Below are 15687 nucleotides of genomic sequence, written 5' to 3'. Positions count from 1 at the left end.
TTATCAAAATTTCTTCTCAAAAACTCAACTTCTAGGGCAGTAAATGTGGAAGACACCGTTTTGGTGCTAATATCATAACTGTTCTGCAACACTCAACAACATGCAGTTACTATAGGGACAAGACTACCTCATTTATTCCCCGCCTGCATCTCTTACCATGCGAGGCTGTTTCACTAGATGCTGGCTGGGCAAATAAATGGAAGCATCTTGTCCTGGGACAGGTTGAGACTTTTTTTTTTTTTTTTTTAAATACAAAAAATATTCAAGATTGCAAAATGCAGTAGACTCAAACTCGGTCACAAAATCTCCGAAAACTTCCGTTTAACAAAAGCATCATGATGTAGAATGCCAGCTAAACTACGTAGAAAGATGAAGAATTGAACCTGCTCATTAAACAGCAGAACTATGAAGCGATTTTAACTTGGGAGAGTGCAATATCACATATTCTGCACACGTGAAAAGTTACAACAATATGAAGCTACTAGAATTTGACTTGACTATATCAAGTAATAAATCCCACAACACACTAACCTGAATGGATATTGGAAGGCCGCAGTATATGTTTTAGTATCATTAGAGTGCTGGCATTTCACATTCAACGCAGTTTTGCCACTGAATCCGCCACATGTTGCAAATGCAAAAATTGAAAATATCTGGGGGGGGGGGGGGGGTTTAAAAAAAGGGAAACAGAAATCCATTAAATGAAGAAAACAAGTTTTAACTTTTCAGCAACCTTTATTTTTTTTCAAAGAAATGTTTAATTGTTAGCGGTTCACATTTTATTCTTTTTAAAATAACAAAAAAGTGGGATCACCGATAGTTTGCTGGTAAACGCACCAAATGGTGTGGCACTGAGACATAGGGCGGTGGCGAGCACCTATGAAAGCTCAAAAATCACATGAAAGAGAATCTCATCTAACAAAGAGGAGCAGATGCTCAGCACTTTTATCTATCACAGCTCAGGACCTGGCACAACAAAACCAAAACTAGATCTGCACTGCCATTCACTCGAGGAGGGTCAGGTCAGGTCATTTACATTTAGGAGTGTCACTGATAGGCCCGAGAACAGCTCCCAAACCCACGACCTCTTCCACCTAGAAGGACAATCTCATTGAAACTTATAAAATTCTAACAGGACTGGACAGACTAGATGCAGGAAGGATGTTCCCAATGGCGGGGGAGTCCAGAACCAGGGGTCACAGTCTAAGGATAAGGGGTAAGCCATTTAGGACTGAGATGAGGAGGAATTTCTTCACCCAGAGAGTGGTGAACCTGTGGAATTCTCTACCACAGAAGACAGTTGAGGCCAATTCATTAAATATATTCAAGAAGGAGTTAGATATATTTCTTAAGGCTAAGGGGATCAAGGAATATGGGGAGAAAGCAGGGACAGGGTACTGAATTTGGAAGATCAGCCATGATCGCATTGATTGGCAGAGCAGGGTCGAGGGGCCGAATGGCCTACTCCTGCTCCTATCTTCTATGTTTCTATGATAAGGGCAGCAGGCGCATGGGAACACCACCACTTCCAAGTCACAAATCATTCAGACTTGGAAATATATTGCCGTTCCTTCATCATCGCTGGGTCAAAATCCTGGAACTCCCTCCCCAACAGCACTGTGGGAGTACCTTCACCACACGGACTGCAGCGGTTCAAGAAGGCGGCTCACCACCACCTTCTCAAGGGCAATTAGGGATGGGCAATAAATGCTGGCCTTGCCAGCAACGCCCACATCCCATGAATGAATTAAAAAAACATCTACAGGCCACCAATACGATAAAAGTGCCATTAAGCGTGCTACTGGGGATATATTCTCAGTTCAGTGCATTTTTTTGCTGAATAGCCATGTCAAGAGTCCAATCATCACCATCTTCAAATGATATAATGGGTAATTTGCAAACATTTCAACCAACTCAGCAGTAAACAAAATTCAATCTCTCCTGAAATAATGAAATACTAGTGAGCTCAGTGACATTGTCACAAACTACAATTTTTACACAAGTTAGAGTCAGAGGCTTGAACTACTGCAGCTTTTCGACATGTTTTGCCTCTCGAGACCAGTGCTACTCTGCGTGCACCATCGCACCAACTCTGAAATCTGAGCATCAGTCGGAACGGAGCGGTCCTTCCATTGCACAGGCACAAAGAAAATATACACATTTGTGCACACAAGTGGTACTGAATACTGAAAATCAGAATATTTCTCACAAAGAGCCCAGTCCTCCAAAATTCAGCTTAGCACTTACATTTTTAAAACACGTCACTGGGCCTCAAACTCCATAACAGAGACTTCAGCTCAGTACCAAAGCACTCGTGGTGTGCCCAGCAGGATTTCACCCCATCTGTCCTTATCCCTCTCTTCTATTCCAGTAACTCTCCTTCATACTGGGACAGATAGCAGCTCAAACCTTGAACATAACTTTTTATTAAATTAAGAGAAATTCTTCTACAGAAGTCACTTTCCAACTCGCCTAAAAGAATCCATTGACAGCGCTTGAATCCCGAAACCCGACAAACTATCGGCAACAATTCATACTTCTGAAGCAAAGACCGTCTTCACAAAGTCGCCAAGTTTCACTCGCTACTTTGCCCTTTACAAATCACTTGTTACAATTTAAGAAGCTGTTCATTATTGCTTAAATGATGTTGCTGCAGCTGAAAAACTAAGTAATCCGAAAAGGCGTGGAAATAAATTGTAGGATGAATACATTTAATATCATTCTTTGACTAAACTGGAAAGATAGAATGAACTGTCACTACCCACTCTGCTAACTGCTGCTTCTCACTTTTCATAAAATGTCAGCCCTGATCCATCTCATTAGTAAACTCTGGTCCTGTTCCCTTGAAAACTCTGCTCCCGGGGTGGGGACGATGACAAAACAGCACTTTCCACTGCAAGTGTGGCATAGGTGATTGTTGGAGCCGCCCAGTTAAGAGGTCCACCATACTGTCCACCATGTTGAAAAGCCAAAAGATCCTCTTTTAACCTCACTAGAGCAAAAACAGAGCCAAGTGCTGGCCACGACTGCCAGTGAGCCTGGTACACATTGCCGGCTGGGTGTGGTGGCTGCTTATTCTCTCTAAGCCCTTAAGAGGGAGCTGGACTGGTACTTGACTGGGGCAGGGGTCGCATCGTATAAAACACTTGATCCATGGTGATCTCCTGGACCAGTTTTGATCGCCTGAGGGGGTCAGAGAAGGAATTTTCCTGAGTATTTCCCTTATTGCCCCAGGGTTTTTTCTGTTTTGTGCTTCTCCCAGGAGATTATATGGCTGGGGATGTGTTTATTCATGATGCTCTGGCCATTGAGAGTGTGGGGAAGGCTTGATGGACCAGCTGGTCCTGTCCATTTCGTATATGATCCAGGAAGACTCCAAATTCAAACCCTGATCTGTGCCAAGTTAGCACATCCAAGGGAAAAGCAGGTCACTGCATTGCATAGCCCAATGACTGCAACTTTTTCCTCCCAATTTCTAAACGCTTTCACATCAAGATGCCATTTTGCAAATCTAGCTCGCACCTTAATTACTGCAAGAGAAAGAGCTGGTTAGGAATCGCTTCACAGTCGCACACTGTTGGGACGTCACCAGGACGATACGGTTTGCGCCAAGGAGTTCCCCCAAGCATTTGCCAACTGTAAGCAAGGATTGTTGCAATTGTTTATGGAATACAATTGCAAATATCTAAACCACTTTTGGAGCATGTGTATATATATCGTGCTGATCTGCAGTGGCATTCTACTTTCAAAGTGTGCCCCTTAGGAGACTTTGGTCATGTTTTATTCCATCTCTTGGAGGCCTACCAATTTGGGTCAATAGAAAGCAGTAACCAGCACTATTGTCCCAGCCCAGGCACCTCCCTATTAGCATCCAGGCCAACAGTCCTTATCCCTATTCAAATACCAGCATCAATGGGGTGATGCTCCACTGAGATGGGAGCAATACTTGACTTCTCCAACACTCTCTCCCCTCCCCACCCCCCCCCCCCCCTTAAATTTTCCTCCTCCTCAAAGTTATTTTCACTTTCAAATGGTGAACATTACAAAATATATTCCAGGGGAAAGAATGTTATATTTTACCACAAGAGTGAAATTCGGGAAGAACCATTAGCCACCGCCCCCCCACAAAAGAAAAATCACACAACTGATAGCTCTGACTGTAGCAGTCTGTGAAAACCTGCTGTCATTTTACTCGTGAAAACAACTTTCACAACTCGGCATCGGTCCAACACCATGCTAACACTCCGACCAGCACTGCTAACCATCTCGAAAACACAACACGTTTTTACTTCCTTCTGGAAGGGTAGAAAATGAAGCGATGCAGTCTCCGCCACTTATACTGGTGTTAACGTGATTTGCCCACTATACACGGTAAACCCAAAAAGCAAAGTAACCAAAATATTTTTTCAAAACAGGAAATCGGACTTCGCGATTGCCTCCCCTAATTGTTCGCAGTTGTGTCCAGAATCGCTACGGTAATCACACTTTAACGAGTTACAAACAGCTGAATGAAGCTGCTTGACGACCTGAATTTGCCAGAAATCAGCAGAGCCTTTTAAATGGGTAAGTACTTATTAAACGGCCCAAAATAGTTGCCTCGCTCGAAACGTTGTAAGCGGCGCCTTTTATGACTCTCATGGTGATGGCAAATGGTCAGCGTCAATTGCCCGATATAGGCGGCTGCCTGTGAGAAGCGTGGGCGGTGTAAGTGGTGGGGTGAAACTATATCTAGAGCACACTAGCAAGGTGCAACATACTCGAAGAGTCTGGGCAATATCAAACTGCAAGAGTGCGACGTGAGGAGTTTATGACCATTACTCAGGTCCTTTGTGCACACACTTTTACCCCTCCCCAACCATCCCGTCGACTGCAAGGAACTCATTCAAGTTAACAACAATTAATTTTGCCCTCAATTACACTGAGGGAGTTTTATCATATGGTGGATGTGGTGTATGTGCCTTTAAGAGCAATTATGGTGTATGTGCCTTTAAGAGCCCCAGGTGTGCGTAATGCCAGTAATTGCCACTTGGGCTATATAAGCCTGTGTATTGTGTATATCCTTTAGAAACCCCCCCCCCCCCCCCCCCCCCCCCAAACACTTGCTTAGTAAATACCTATGAACCAACTCCTGTCTTCAGTGTCTTTATCTACACACGGACACTACAGTGGCGACGAAGTTGAAACGGACTTACCTGCAATTCAGCAGCACCTCAAGGACATCGATTCCTCCAGCGTCCAGAAGACTCAAGGAAGTAAGAGATACTGTGGTTTCACCAGCTGGCGACAGGTACTGCGCTAATCCTTTCTGGGAGTCAGGCTGGAGCTCCAGCGGCGGGCTTTACAGCTGAGACAGGCAGCGAAATCGGAGGCAAGCAATAACGGACTGGGAGGGTGCACTCGAGAGACGGCCGGCGCGGCAAGCAGGTCAGCGTTTAGACCTCCGTCGGGAACGAGTCTCCAATAGTGAATAAACGGAAACCACAGTAAAACAGCGTTGTTATCGGTAGCAGCGGCAGGGAAGCGCCATATCTTTTCTGAAATGCCTAAATCTGGTAATATTGAGGCTTTTGATGGCGAAATAGAAGATTGGACCACATACGTGGAAAGAGTAGAGGTTTATTGCACTGCAAATGGAATAGCAGATGAAAAAAAAGCTTCAGTACTTCTGAACTTAATGGGCGCGAAGACATACGGGCTGTTACGAAATTTAATCACTCCAGCCAAACCAAAAGGACAAGACTTTAAGAAATTGTTGATACCCTGCAGGAGCATTTAAACCCAACACCGCTGCTGATAGCGGAACGATTCAAGTTCTTCAAGAGAAATCAACACAAGAATGAAAGTAACGCTGATTACCTAACCGAATTAAGAAAGCTATCAAAGTACTGCCAATTCGGAGCAGGACTATCGGATTATCTTCGAGACAAATTTGTTTGCGGTCTCTTAAGTGAAGGAACACAAAAAAGACTGCTTTCTGAAAAAGATTTAACATTGGACAAAGCTTTCAGTATGGCTGTATCATACGAAGCAGCAGCAAAAGGAGCTGCAGAGATACAACAAGAGACACAGGACTTCGGCACCCATAAAATGACACAGGAGTTCGGAAGATGTTATCGCTGCGGCAGATCCACCCATAACCAGAGGGACTGCTGGTTCAAGGGCAAAGCATGCAGGCAATGTGGTAAGATTGGACACATTGCACGGGTATGCCAATCTGGACAAAATAAATCCACTGACAGAAAACAAAAAATCAATAAAGAAAAGTACAGGAAGGTACAAATGATGACGGACAATAGCTCCGAAGACCAGAATAGCGATAGCGACTCCGGAAACAAGAGACTAAGCTGTCTCAAATTACATAATGTACTTGCCAAAGAGGATTACCAAACCATTTGGGTTACCCGCACAATAGCAGGGTCCCCAGTTAAAATGGAGCTAGATACAGGATCAGCTCTAACCATAATAAATCGACGAGATTACGAGAGGCTATTTTCGCATATACCTCTAAAAGACACATCCATTATCTTAAAAACATATACGGGGCAGAAAGTCTACCCCAAAGGAAAAATAAGGGTGCCTGTGGTATACAACGGCAAAGAAATACAAAAGTTGTATTTATACATTCTACAAGATGGTGGTCCACCGTTGTTGGGACGTGAATGGATAAGGAAGATACGTTTAGACTGGCACTCCATTCAGGCACTGACGGTGACCAGTAAGGAAAAAAACAATGATGACATCATACCTGAACGATTAAAAGACATCTTGGCCAACGCCAAAGAAGTGTTTCAAGAGAAACTAGGAACCTTGAAAGGCATCACCGCCTCAATAAAAGTGGAAGATACAGCAATTCCAAAATTTTTTAAGGCAAGACCGGTGCCATACGCAATACGTCCGGCAGTCGAGGCAGAGCTGAAGAATTTGAAAAAGGCAGGCGTATTATCCAAAATAGATTGGAGCGAATGGGCAACACCCATCGTTCCAGTCATAAAAAAAAAATTGAAAAATAACTCTGAGGAACAGAAAAAAATTCGCATCTGTGGGGACTTTAAGGTGACTGTAAACCCGGTCCTTCACACGGTACAGTATCCTCTTCCGAGGATAGAAGATATTTTCGCCTCACTATCCGGAGGGAAACGTTTCACAAAAATTGACTTGGCACAGGCATATCTACAGATGGAGGTTGAGGAGACCTCTAAAAAGTATCTCACAATAAACACACACAAAGGCCTGTACCAGTACAATCGACTGGTTTTTGGAATAGCATCAGCTCCAGCTATCTGGCAAAGAGCTATGGAGCAAGTCCTGCAAGGGATTCCGGGGACTCAATGCTACCTAGACGACATCCTTATAACAGGAGAAAACGACAACGAGCACCTTGCCAATTTGGAGCAGGTGCTCACTAGGCTGAAAGAACGGGGCCTACGAGCAAATCGCCCCAAGTGCGAATTTTTCCAAAATCAGATATCATATTGTGGCCACATAATTAATAAGGAAGGGTTGCATAAGTCACCTGAAAAAATTGAAGCAGTTATAAAAGCCCCAGCACCTGAAAATGTTTCACAATTAAGGTCATTCCTGGGATTAATAAATTACTATCATAAATTTTTACCGAACTTATCAACTATTCTACACCCTCTTAATGATCTTCTACAGGCAGGAGTGATTTGGAAATGGAACGAAGACTGTAAACGTGCCTTCCATAAATGTAAAGACTTAATCACATCCGAGAAAATTTTGGCTCATTACAACCCATCACTACCAATCAGACTGGCGTGCGATGCATCCCCTTACGGCATAGGAGCGGTATTGTCCCATAGATTCCCTGATGGCTCGGAACGGCCGATAGCTTTTGCGTCACGCTCATTGAACTCAGCTGAGCGTAACTATGCCCAGATAGACAGGGAAGCACTCAGCCTGGTATGGGGAGTGAAGAAATTCAACCATTACCTACACAGACAAAAATTTACCTTGCTGACTGACCATCAACCCCTCATCTCCATATTCAACCCTAAAAAAGGTGTCCCCATTATGACGGCACAAAGACTACAGAGGTGGTCCCTTTTTCTAGGGGCACACCAATACAACATTGAATACAAAGGGTCAAAACAGCATGGGAATGCTGACGGTTTATCGCGCCTACCGTTGCCAACGATAGAAGAGGCACCTACAGTAGACCCAGTAGAGATATTCCACTCTACCATAGTGGAATGTCTACCGGTGACAAATTCTGCCATTGAAAAGGAGACAAGAAATGACCCTACTCTCTCACGGGTCTACGATTTAACGGTGAAGGGATGGCCAGCACATGGCGAACCACTGTTGCCAGCATTCTCGCAAAGAAGAGAACAGCTGTCAGTGTGCCGAGGAACCTTGATGTGTGGATCCAGAGTGGTGATTCCACCCAAACTCCAGGATAAAGTGCTAAAGGAGCTTCACGAGGGGCATCTGGGTGGAGTGAAAATGAAGAACCTAGCTAGGGCGTTTGTATGGTGGCCAGGTATCGATGGAGACATCGAAGACATGACCAAGAGCTGCCTAGGATGCCAGAAGGTTCAAAATGCTCCGCCACAGGCCCCTCTACATCCATGGGAGTGGCCCTCATCTCCCTGGCAAAGGGTGCACATCGACTTTGCTGGTCCATTTATGGACTCAATGTTCTTAATCGCAGTTGATGCACACTCCAAGTGGCCGGAGGTAATAAAGATGTCCTCCACCACCACGGAAAAAACCATCACAGTATTAAGGACCATATTTGCCAGGAATGGGCTGCCGGAACAGATATGTTCTGATAATGGACCGCAATTTGTGTCCGAAGAATTCAGAAAGTTCTTAAAGAACAATGGGGTAAAGCACTACACGTCCGCCCCATACCATCCCGCCACCAATGGATTGGCTGAAAGGTTTGTCCAGACCTTCAAGAAGGCCATCAAGGCCATGGGTAATGAAGACATAAAACTTCAGCACAAGGTGGATAACTTCTTATTGCATATAGGAATGCAACGCATATGATTACTAACCAAACTCCCGCCATGATGTTCTACAATAGAAACCTAAGATGCCGGCTGGATTTGGTCAAGCCCAACATCCGAAGGGACGTGGAGAACCGGCAGTTTCAGGGCATGAATGAAAGGCCAACTAGGGCTTTCCAGATAGGCCAACCGGTTTTGGCCCGGGACTACCGTACCGAGAAATGGCAGCCTGGAACTATCTGCACACGATTAGGACCACTGATGTATACCGTGGACATCGGAGACAGCATAATAAGGCGCCATGCTGACCAAATCATCAAGTCATCCGAAAAGGGACAACCTACACCACCACTCTATACATCTAACGATGAAGTAGAGATACCCATATCTACCTCCGATCCGGTGATACTGGAGCCCGATGAACCCGACACTGGCCTTCAAGCCGAATCAGCCTTGCCAGAAGAACCTACTACACCACCAGAAACTACTACACCCCCGAGGCGTTATCCGGACCGAGTCAGGAAGCCTCCTGAGAGACTAACTTATAATTAATTAATACAGCAATGTATATTATTTTGCATATAACATGTAATTAATAATTACTTAAAATATGATGTACTAGTTAGCTAGAAGGGGAGGAATTGTGGTGTATGTGCCTTTAAGAGCCCCAGGTGTGCGTAATGCCGGTAATTGCCACTTGGGCTATATAAGCCTGTGTATTGTGTATATCCTTTAGAAACCCCCCCCCCCAGACTTGCTTAGTAAATACCTGTGAACCAACTCCTGTCTTCAGTGTCTTTATCTACACACGGACACTACAGTGGAAATATTTAAAACTTCAGTGAGGCAAGAGGAGAAAGACTGTTTTAGTGTGCAATATTAGCAGACGGTTAGAATAATTATATAGACATGATGATTTTTTTCTTAAGTTTTGTTGTCCAACGCAGCTAATGGGTTTGTGTCACTAAGGTAGGAGCAAAGCTTTCCGCAGCTCAGTGAACTATACAAATGTAAATAAAATTGATATGACAGAGGTCAATACGGTCACCTTCTGATAATTCAGTCATGCTTTTGCACAAAAATTGAAATAGCCAATAATTTGAATTAAGCAATGTAAATTACAGAGTGGCAATAAAAAGTTACATCTTCATAATTTGAATGGAGGAGGCTGTAATCATAACAATGATAGTGCCATCAAATTACTGGCTGCATAACGATTCCTGGAATCACTTTCAGATTAACCGCCAGTTAGCAAAGCAGAAAACGATCAATATCACACCAGTGGCATTGAATTAGTTTCACGTGCTCTTTCACTCCTGGAACAGATCGCCAATCATTGCAGTCTGTCGTGTTCGTCGAAGAACACGAGCAGCCACCAGCAAGCTCCCTGCCACGATACAGGCACCCTTCCCATTTGCCGCCACTGCTTCAAACAAGAAGCCATGATGAAATTCAAAGGATTAATTTCGCCCAGGCCGCTGCACTAAAAATATCGAAACAATCATCACTTAATGGTGGCTGGAAGTTCCATTTGCTGGTGGAAAACAGCTCATTAGCCATCGTGTGTTCATTAACATTAACTATCAGCTGCACTACAACTATCAGCTGCACTATATCAGCGTCGGATTGAGCTCTCCGCCTGGTACAGCAACCAAAGAGCAAGCTGCCTTTTCAAAGCCATAAATGAATCGGCAGTTCACTCACCCAATTGACGCAGGAAGTGTGGAGGTGAGCGGTTACAGATTACACAAACAGTGTGCCATCTGTTCGGAGGCCTCAGGCACCATACAGGAACATGTAGTATAAGAAGTTTCTCTATCAGAGCATTACACAACCATTATTTCTCCCCCCCCGCCCCAATTTAAATTTTAAAAAAATATTTCCCCTCCACTTAAAGTGACGTAACAAATGTACCAGCCCTTTAAAAGAGCAAAGTAGACACTCACAATGTTGCCTGTAAAACCATATACTGGCTTGCGACCTACAGGACTACATGAGAAGGACTTCAACTATGCTGAAATGAGGCTGGGAAGGAGGGCAAGTATAGCTGGGTGCAGGATTTCAAAATAGGTTCCAAATGCAACAATATTGAAGGTTAAAGAAAAGAAAATATGGCATTTTATCAGAAAAGGATGAAGTAATGGTCAGTGATTTGAGGTGCTGGCCACTGGCTTTTATTTTGAATGCACATACAGCAAAGGTTAGTGAGTGTTCACCTTGACTTGTTGCCCAACCAACTGAATAGTACCTATATTAAAATAAACTGTATATACTAAAATTAACTGAACCCTAAGACCGAGAAGCTAAGCCTCGCAGCCACAAGATCAGTTTCAATTCCTGTCTTGAATACAGAGCCACTCTTCACACTGCTTCAGCACTGTGTTGCTGAATGACGGGACTCGGGGCTGCATCCGTGACTCCTCACATGGCCAGTACCTAATTTCAGTCCAGCCACTGTGGCCAGCAGATTGAGCAAAACTAAATTGGCCCAGTAGTTTACATTGAGCTTTTTTCACCTGCGCAGTGGCTAGAGATATAGAAAAGAGAGAAGAAACTGCACCGAATCCCAGCTGTCAAAATCCCATACACAGAAAGGTAGTGAGTGGCGACTCAGACACCCGGAGCAGCAGAAACCTCTCAAGGGCCCAAGTGAAGGAGGTGCAGCCAGTGACACTCCGCCAAGAACTACATGTACCACCAGGAGGGTCAACCAAAAATCGTATCATTAGGGAAGTTTTACTACATTAAAAGAACTTGCATTTATACAGCGCCTTTCCACAACCTCAGGACAACTCCCAAAGCATTTTACAGCCAACTAATTACTTTTGAAGTGTAATCACTTGTAATGTAGAAAACGTAGCACAGTAAGCTCCCACAAACAACATGATAAAAGGTGCTATATAAATGCACGTTGCTATTGGAACGCCTGCCCTAGAGATGCATACAGGCCTGACTGAATAGACTAGCCTAGCCTTCCTAACTCAAAAAAGGATCACAAAGGTATTAAGTTCATGACAGTAATGTGGAAATACTGTTTAATTTTTTTTTTTTTTTTTTTTTTTAAAGACCTTAGAGGTACACAACCTGGTACTGGTTCTCTGGTTGCTAACAGTAAGACCGGGGTCCTATGGTTAACTTAGTCCTCGAGTCAGCTACTGACAAGTCATTTCAGTTCAAAAAACAGTTCAAACAAACAAACAAACAAACAAACAGCAATACCTGTGGAACAACGTCCTCAAAAGTGAGAGGTAGTTAAACAGGAACAATTGGATTTGGGCAGCACTACGATGCAGTCATTTAGGCAGTCAAAGGCAAATTCTTCACTCCCCAATATTTTCCGCCCCTCCCTCAGCCTTTAGGAATCAGGGACAAAGCTTCCAATCTCCTCCACCCAACAGTAAGAATCATGCATCTCGAATTTCAACAGAGAGGGGTGAGGGAGAGCTGTGTATGTAGGGAAATTACATCTGTCTGAACACACCCTGCAGTGAAGAGAAACAAGGAGGAATATGAACTTCAAAATAAATGTACAATGTTCAAAATTATGAAAGGTTTTGACAGAGTAGATAGGGAGAAACTGTTTCCTCTGGCAGGAGGGTCGGTAACCAGAGGACACAGATTTAAGATGATTGGCAACAAAGCCAGTGGGGAGCTGGAATGCACTGCCCGAAAGGGTGGTGGAAGCAGATTCAATGGTAACTTTCAAAAGGGAATTGGATAAATACTTCAAAAGAAAAAATCTGAAGGGCTATGGAGAATGAGCAGGGGAGTGGGACTAATTGGCAGCTCTCTCAGAGAGCCGGCACAGACACGATGGGCCAAATGGCCTCCTTCTGTGTTGTAAAGAGGTCCAAACTTCACCAGATTTGAGCATTTGCTTTGGTGCTGAAGTAACATTTTTAAAGATAATGAAACCATTACCAAATGCCTCAGATTTTGAATTTTGGTTTTGCTCATGCACTTAAAATTTAAACTGCCAAATGATTTACACAAGAGGAAATTAATCTGATTTAGGAACAGTAGATTTTTTTCTCTTTTCTGAAACATAGGAAAAGAAAATCCCAACTTTTCCAAGGTTCAGAACCTGGTTTTTTGAATGTCAAGCAGCAGAAAATTTTAATAAGTACAAAATGTGCAGATGTGTGATGCAATTCTAAATTCTTGCCACTAAACTTGGGGTTTTAAATTCAAGTACTCAACAGTGATATGGACCTTACCGTGGGATGAAGAGTGCACAAAGTAGTGTTAAGTGGTTTATTTTTGCAGCAAATCAATTAACATAGTATTTATAACCCAATATAGATGGCAGTCCTTTCAGACTGCCCATGAGAGTGGTCCCAATATTTGTCAAAGGAGCATTAAGACTCCCTAATGGATTTGCTTGCCCAGGCACCAAGACCACAAACTGGAAAAAAAATGACAATGACACCACAAATATAGAAAAGTTTATTTCTAAATGGTGGCACATTCAACTCCTTTAACTTGAGCAGTTGCAGGTTTTGTGCGGTGTGGTTTTAGAAAGCAAACCTTAAAAGTAAGAAGTCACCAAAACCCACGAGCAGGAGATTTCAAAACAAGCAGTTGTGTAAACTGCCGCAAAGCTATCCTCTTCAGCTTCACCCAAAACGCGACACAAACAGTACAAGCATCTTGCACAAGTTTCCAATCATATCCACCAAGACAGCCTCGAAATCACAACTTAGATAGCCTCGAAGGCACTACTCTGCAGCGGATTGTGTCCCAACACCCACAGCACTGTACACTACGCATCCGAAATTGGTGATTTGTGGCAAATATCCCAGTTTGCGCTGCAGCTACCATAACTCTCATCTGCAGCTGGACAATGTCAGCTCACATTTACATGTACTAAAACCGTCTCTCTTATCAGTAGCATCAGAGGCCCACTTTTACTTTTATTGGGTTTAACGATTCTGCCATCAGGATAAGAGCCAGTTTAATCGGAGTAAATGTGGAAAGCGAACCACAGCTTGCGAGGCCTAAATCAAGGGTCTACTTGGAAGTGATGCAACCTCCCCCTCAACTCGGAGGTAAAATAGTCCTTGGCTCAGCTCACACAAGTATAATATCCTCATGGGTGATGGCTGCTACCACTGTGGAAGTGTACAAGAGTGAGCACCTTCAGCAGAGGTAGCTAGTGTAAAAAACACCTGTCCTGACATGTACTGCCCCATCCCACATACTTAATCATAAGTAACCATTAATTTCACTAAACAAACATTAATTTCACAAGTAATTAAACATTAATCACCAAGTAAGCATTAATGTTAGTAAATAGACATTAATTTCACTAAATCAAATGTTAATTTCACTAAATAATCATTAATTTCACGAGTAATCAAACATTAATCACTAAATAAACATTAATTTATCACTAAATAAACATTAATTTATCACTAAATAAACATTAATTTCACTAAATCAAATGTTAATTTCACTAAATAATCATTAATTTCACGAGCAATCGAACATTAATCACTAAATGAACATTAATTTCACTATCAAACGTTAATTTCACTAAATGAACATTAATTTCACTAAATGAACATTAATTTCACTAACAATCAAATGTTAATTTCATTAATAAATGAGCATTCCCCCCATATCTTTGGCTCAAAGAGCAGGCGGACAATCTGCTCCGAATGCCCCTCCTTTGCTCAGTCTGCAAGAAATGAAGAGTCTGCGGCTGATCCCCGAGGAGTTGGCACCAAGCCCCGGGGCCGATCACAAGGCAGAGCCGAGCACGGCGCACCCCGCCCCTGACCCTAGCCCCAGAGCAGCGTCAGGCACCGCCGCTCCCCTCCCGACCCAAACCACCAGGCCCAGGCCTCGAGTTTGAAGCCTCCCCAGCCTCCTTTTTCCTGAACCGACAGGCCCCGGCCCTCTTTATAATTAATTAATTAAAGACATAAAGCTCCAACTCACCCACTCCAAGAGTTTGATGAAGCCGATCGGCTCTTTCAGGGGCCCAAAGTCCAACTGCAGTCCGGCCATTTCTGGGAGGGGAAAAGAGTTTTTTGGGGGGGTAAAGTCTCTGTAAATAGGTGAAAGTGTTGCCGCCCTGCTCCTACCTGTCCGCCCGCTGCCTCCACTTCCTGTGTGAAACTGGACGCAAAGTTCCTCCTAAGCAGCAGCTAAGACGAAGCAGCGAAATGTCAGACTCCTCCTCCTCCTGCTGCTCCTCCACGTCCAGAGTCAGCTACAAGCTCAGCTTCCTGTCAACAGCTCCACACACACACACTATTTACAGCGAGAGAGAGAAAAAGCACAGTACAAAAGGTAACTGGCAGGTTGCACAGCAACTGTCTGCATCAGGGAACTGTTGAAAGTGAAATTTTTGATCTAAAAAGAGATTGGCGACAAACCCATTTAAACATTTGAAAGCAAATATGTCAATGCCCGCATGCAACAAGACCTGGATGACGTTCAGGCTTGGGCTGATAACTGGCAGGTAACATTTGCGCCACAGAAGTGCCAGGCAATGGCTATCTCCAACAAGCGAGAGTCTAACCACCTCCCCTTGACATTCAACGGCATTACCATTGTCGAATCCCCCACCATCAACATCCTGGGGGGTCACCATTGACCAGAAACTTAACTGGACCAGCCACATAAATACTGTGGTAACAAGAGTGTAATGATCAGTAACATGTCATTCTAGAATGGTACACTAGGTGGAGCTGTATGTTTAGTAGGG

The 15687-nt window shown here is 43.7% G+C and overlaps 1 protein-coding gene across 1 annotated transcript in view; it reads right to left on the bottom strand.

The window, feature by feature from the left end:
* Positions 1 to 15195, bottom strand: part of LOC147106037 (synaptophysin-like protein 1) — a 30114-nt gene extending 14919 nt beyond the window's left edge. The window contains exons 1-3 of the mRNA XM_086008725.1: positions 15062 to 15195; positions 14916 to 14986; positions 532 to 653 (exon numbers count right to left, since the gene is read on the bottom strand). Of these exons, the coding sequence (XP_085864851.1) occupies positions 532 to 653; positions 14916 to 14984 (191 nt within the window). The 5' untranslated portion in view covers positions 14985 to 14986; positions 15062 to 15195. The remainder of the gene's footprint in view (positions 1 to 531; positions 654 to 14915; positions 14987 to 15061) is intronic.
* Between the last annotated feature and the right edge of the window lie 492 nt (positions 15196 to 15687).

This window comes from Somniosus microcephalus, chromosome 16 (assembly GCF_052327205.1).
Source record: "Somniosus microcephalus isolate GS21.2 chromosome 16, FLI_Smic_1.0, whole genome shotgun sequence".
In the NCBI taxonomy this organism is placed as follows: Eukaryota; Metazoa; Chordata; class Chondrichthyes; order Squaliformes; family Somniosidae; genus Somniosus; species Somniosus microcephalus.
Note: the sequence above shows the minus strand (reverse complement) of the source record. Positions and strands in the feature narration are given on the sequence as shown.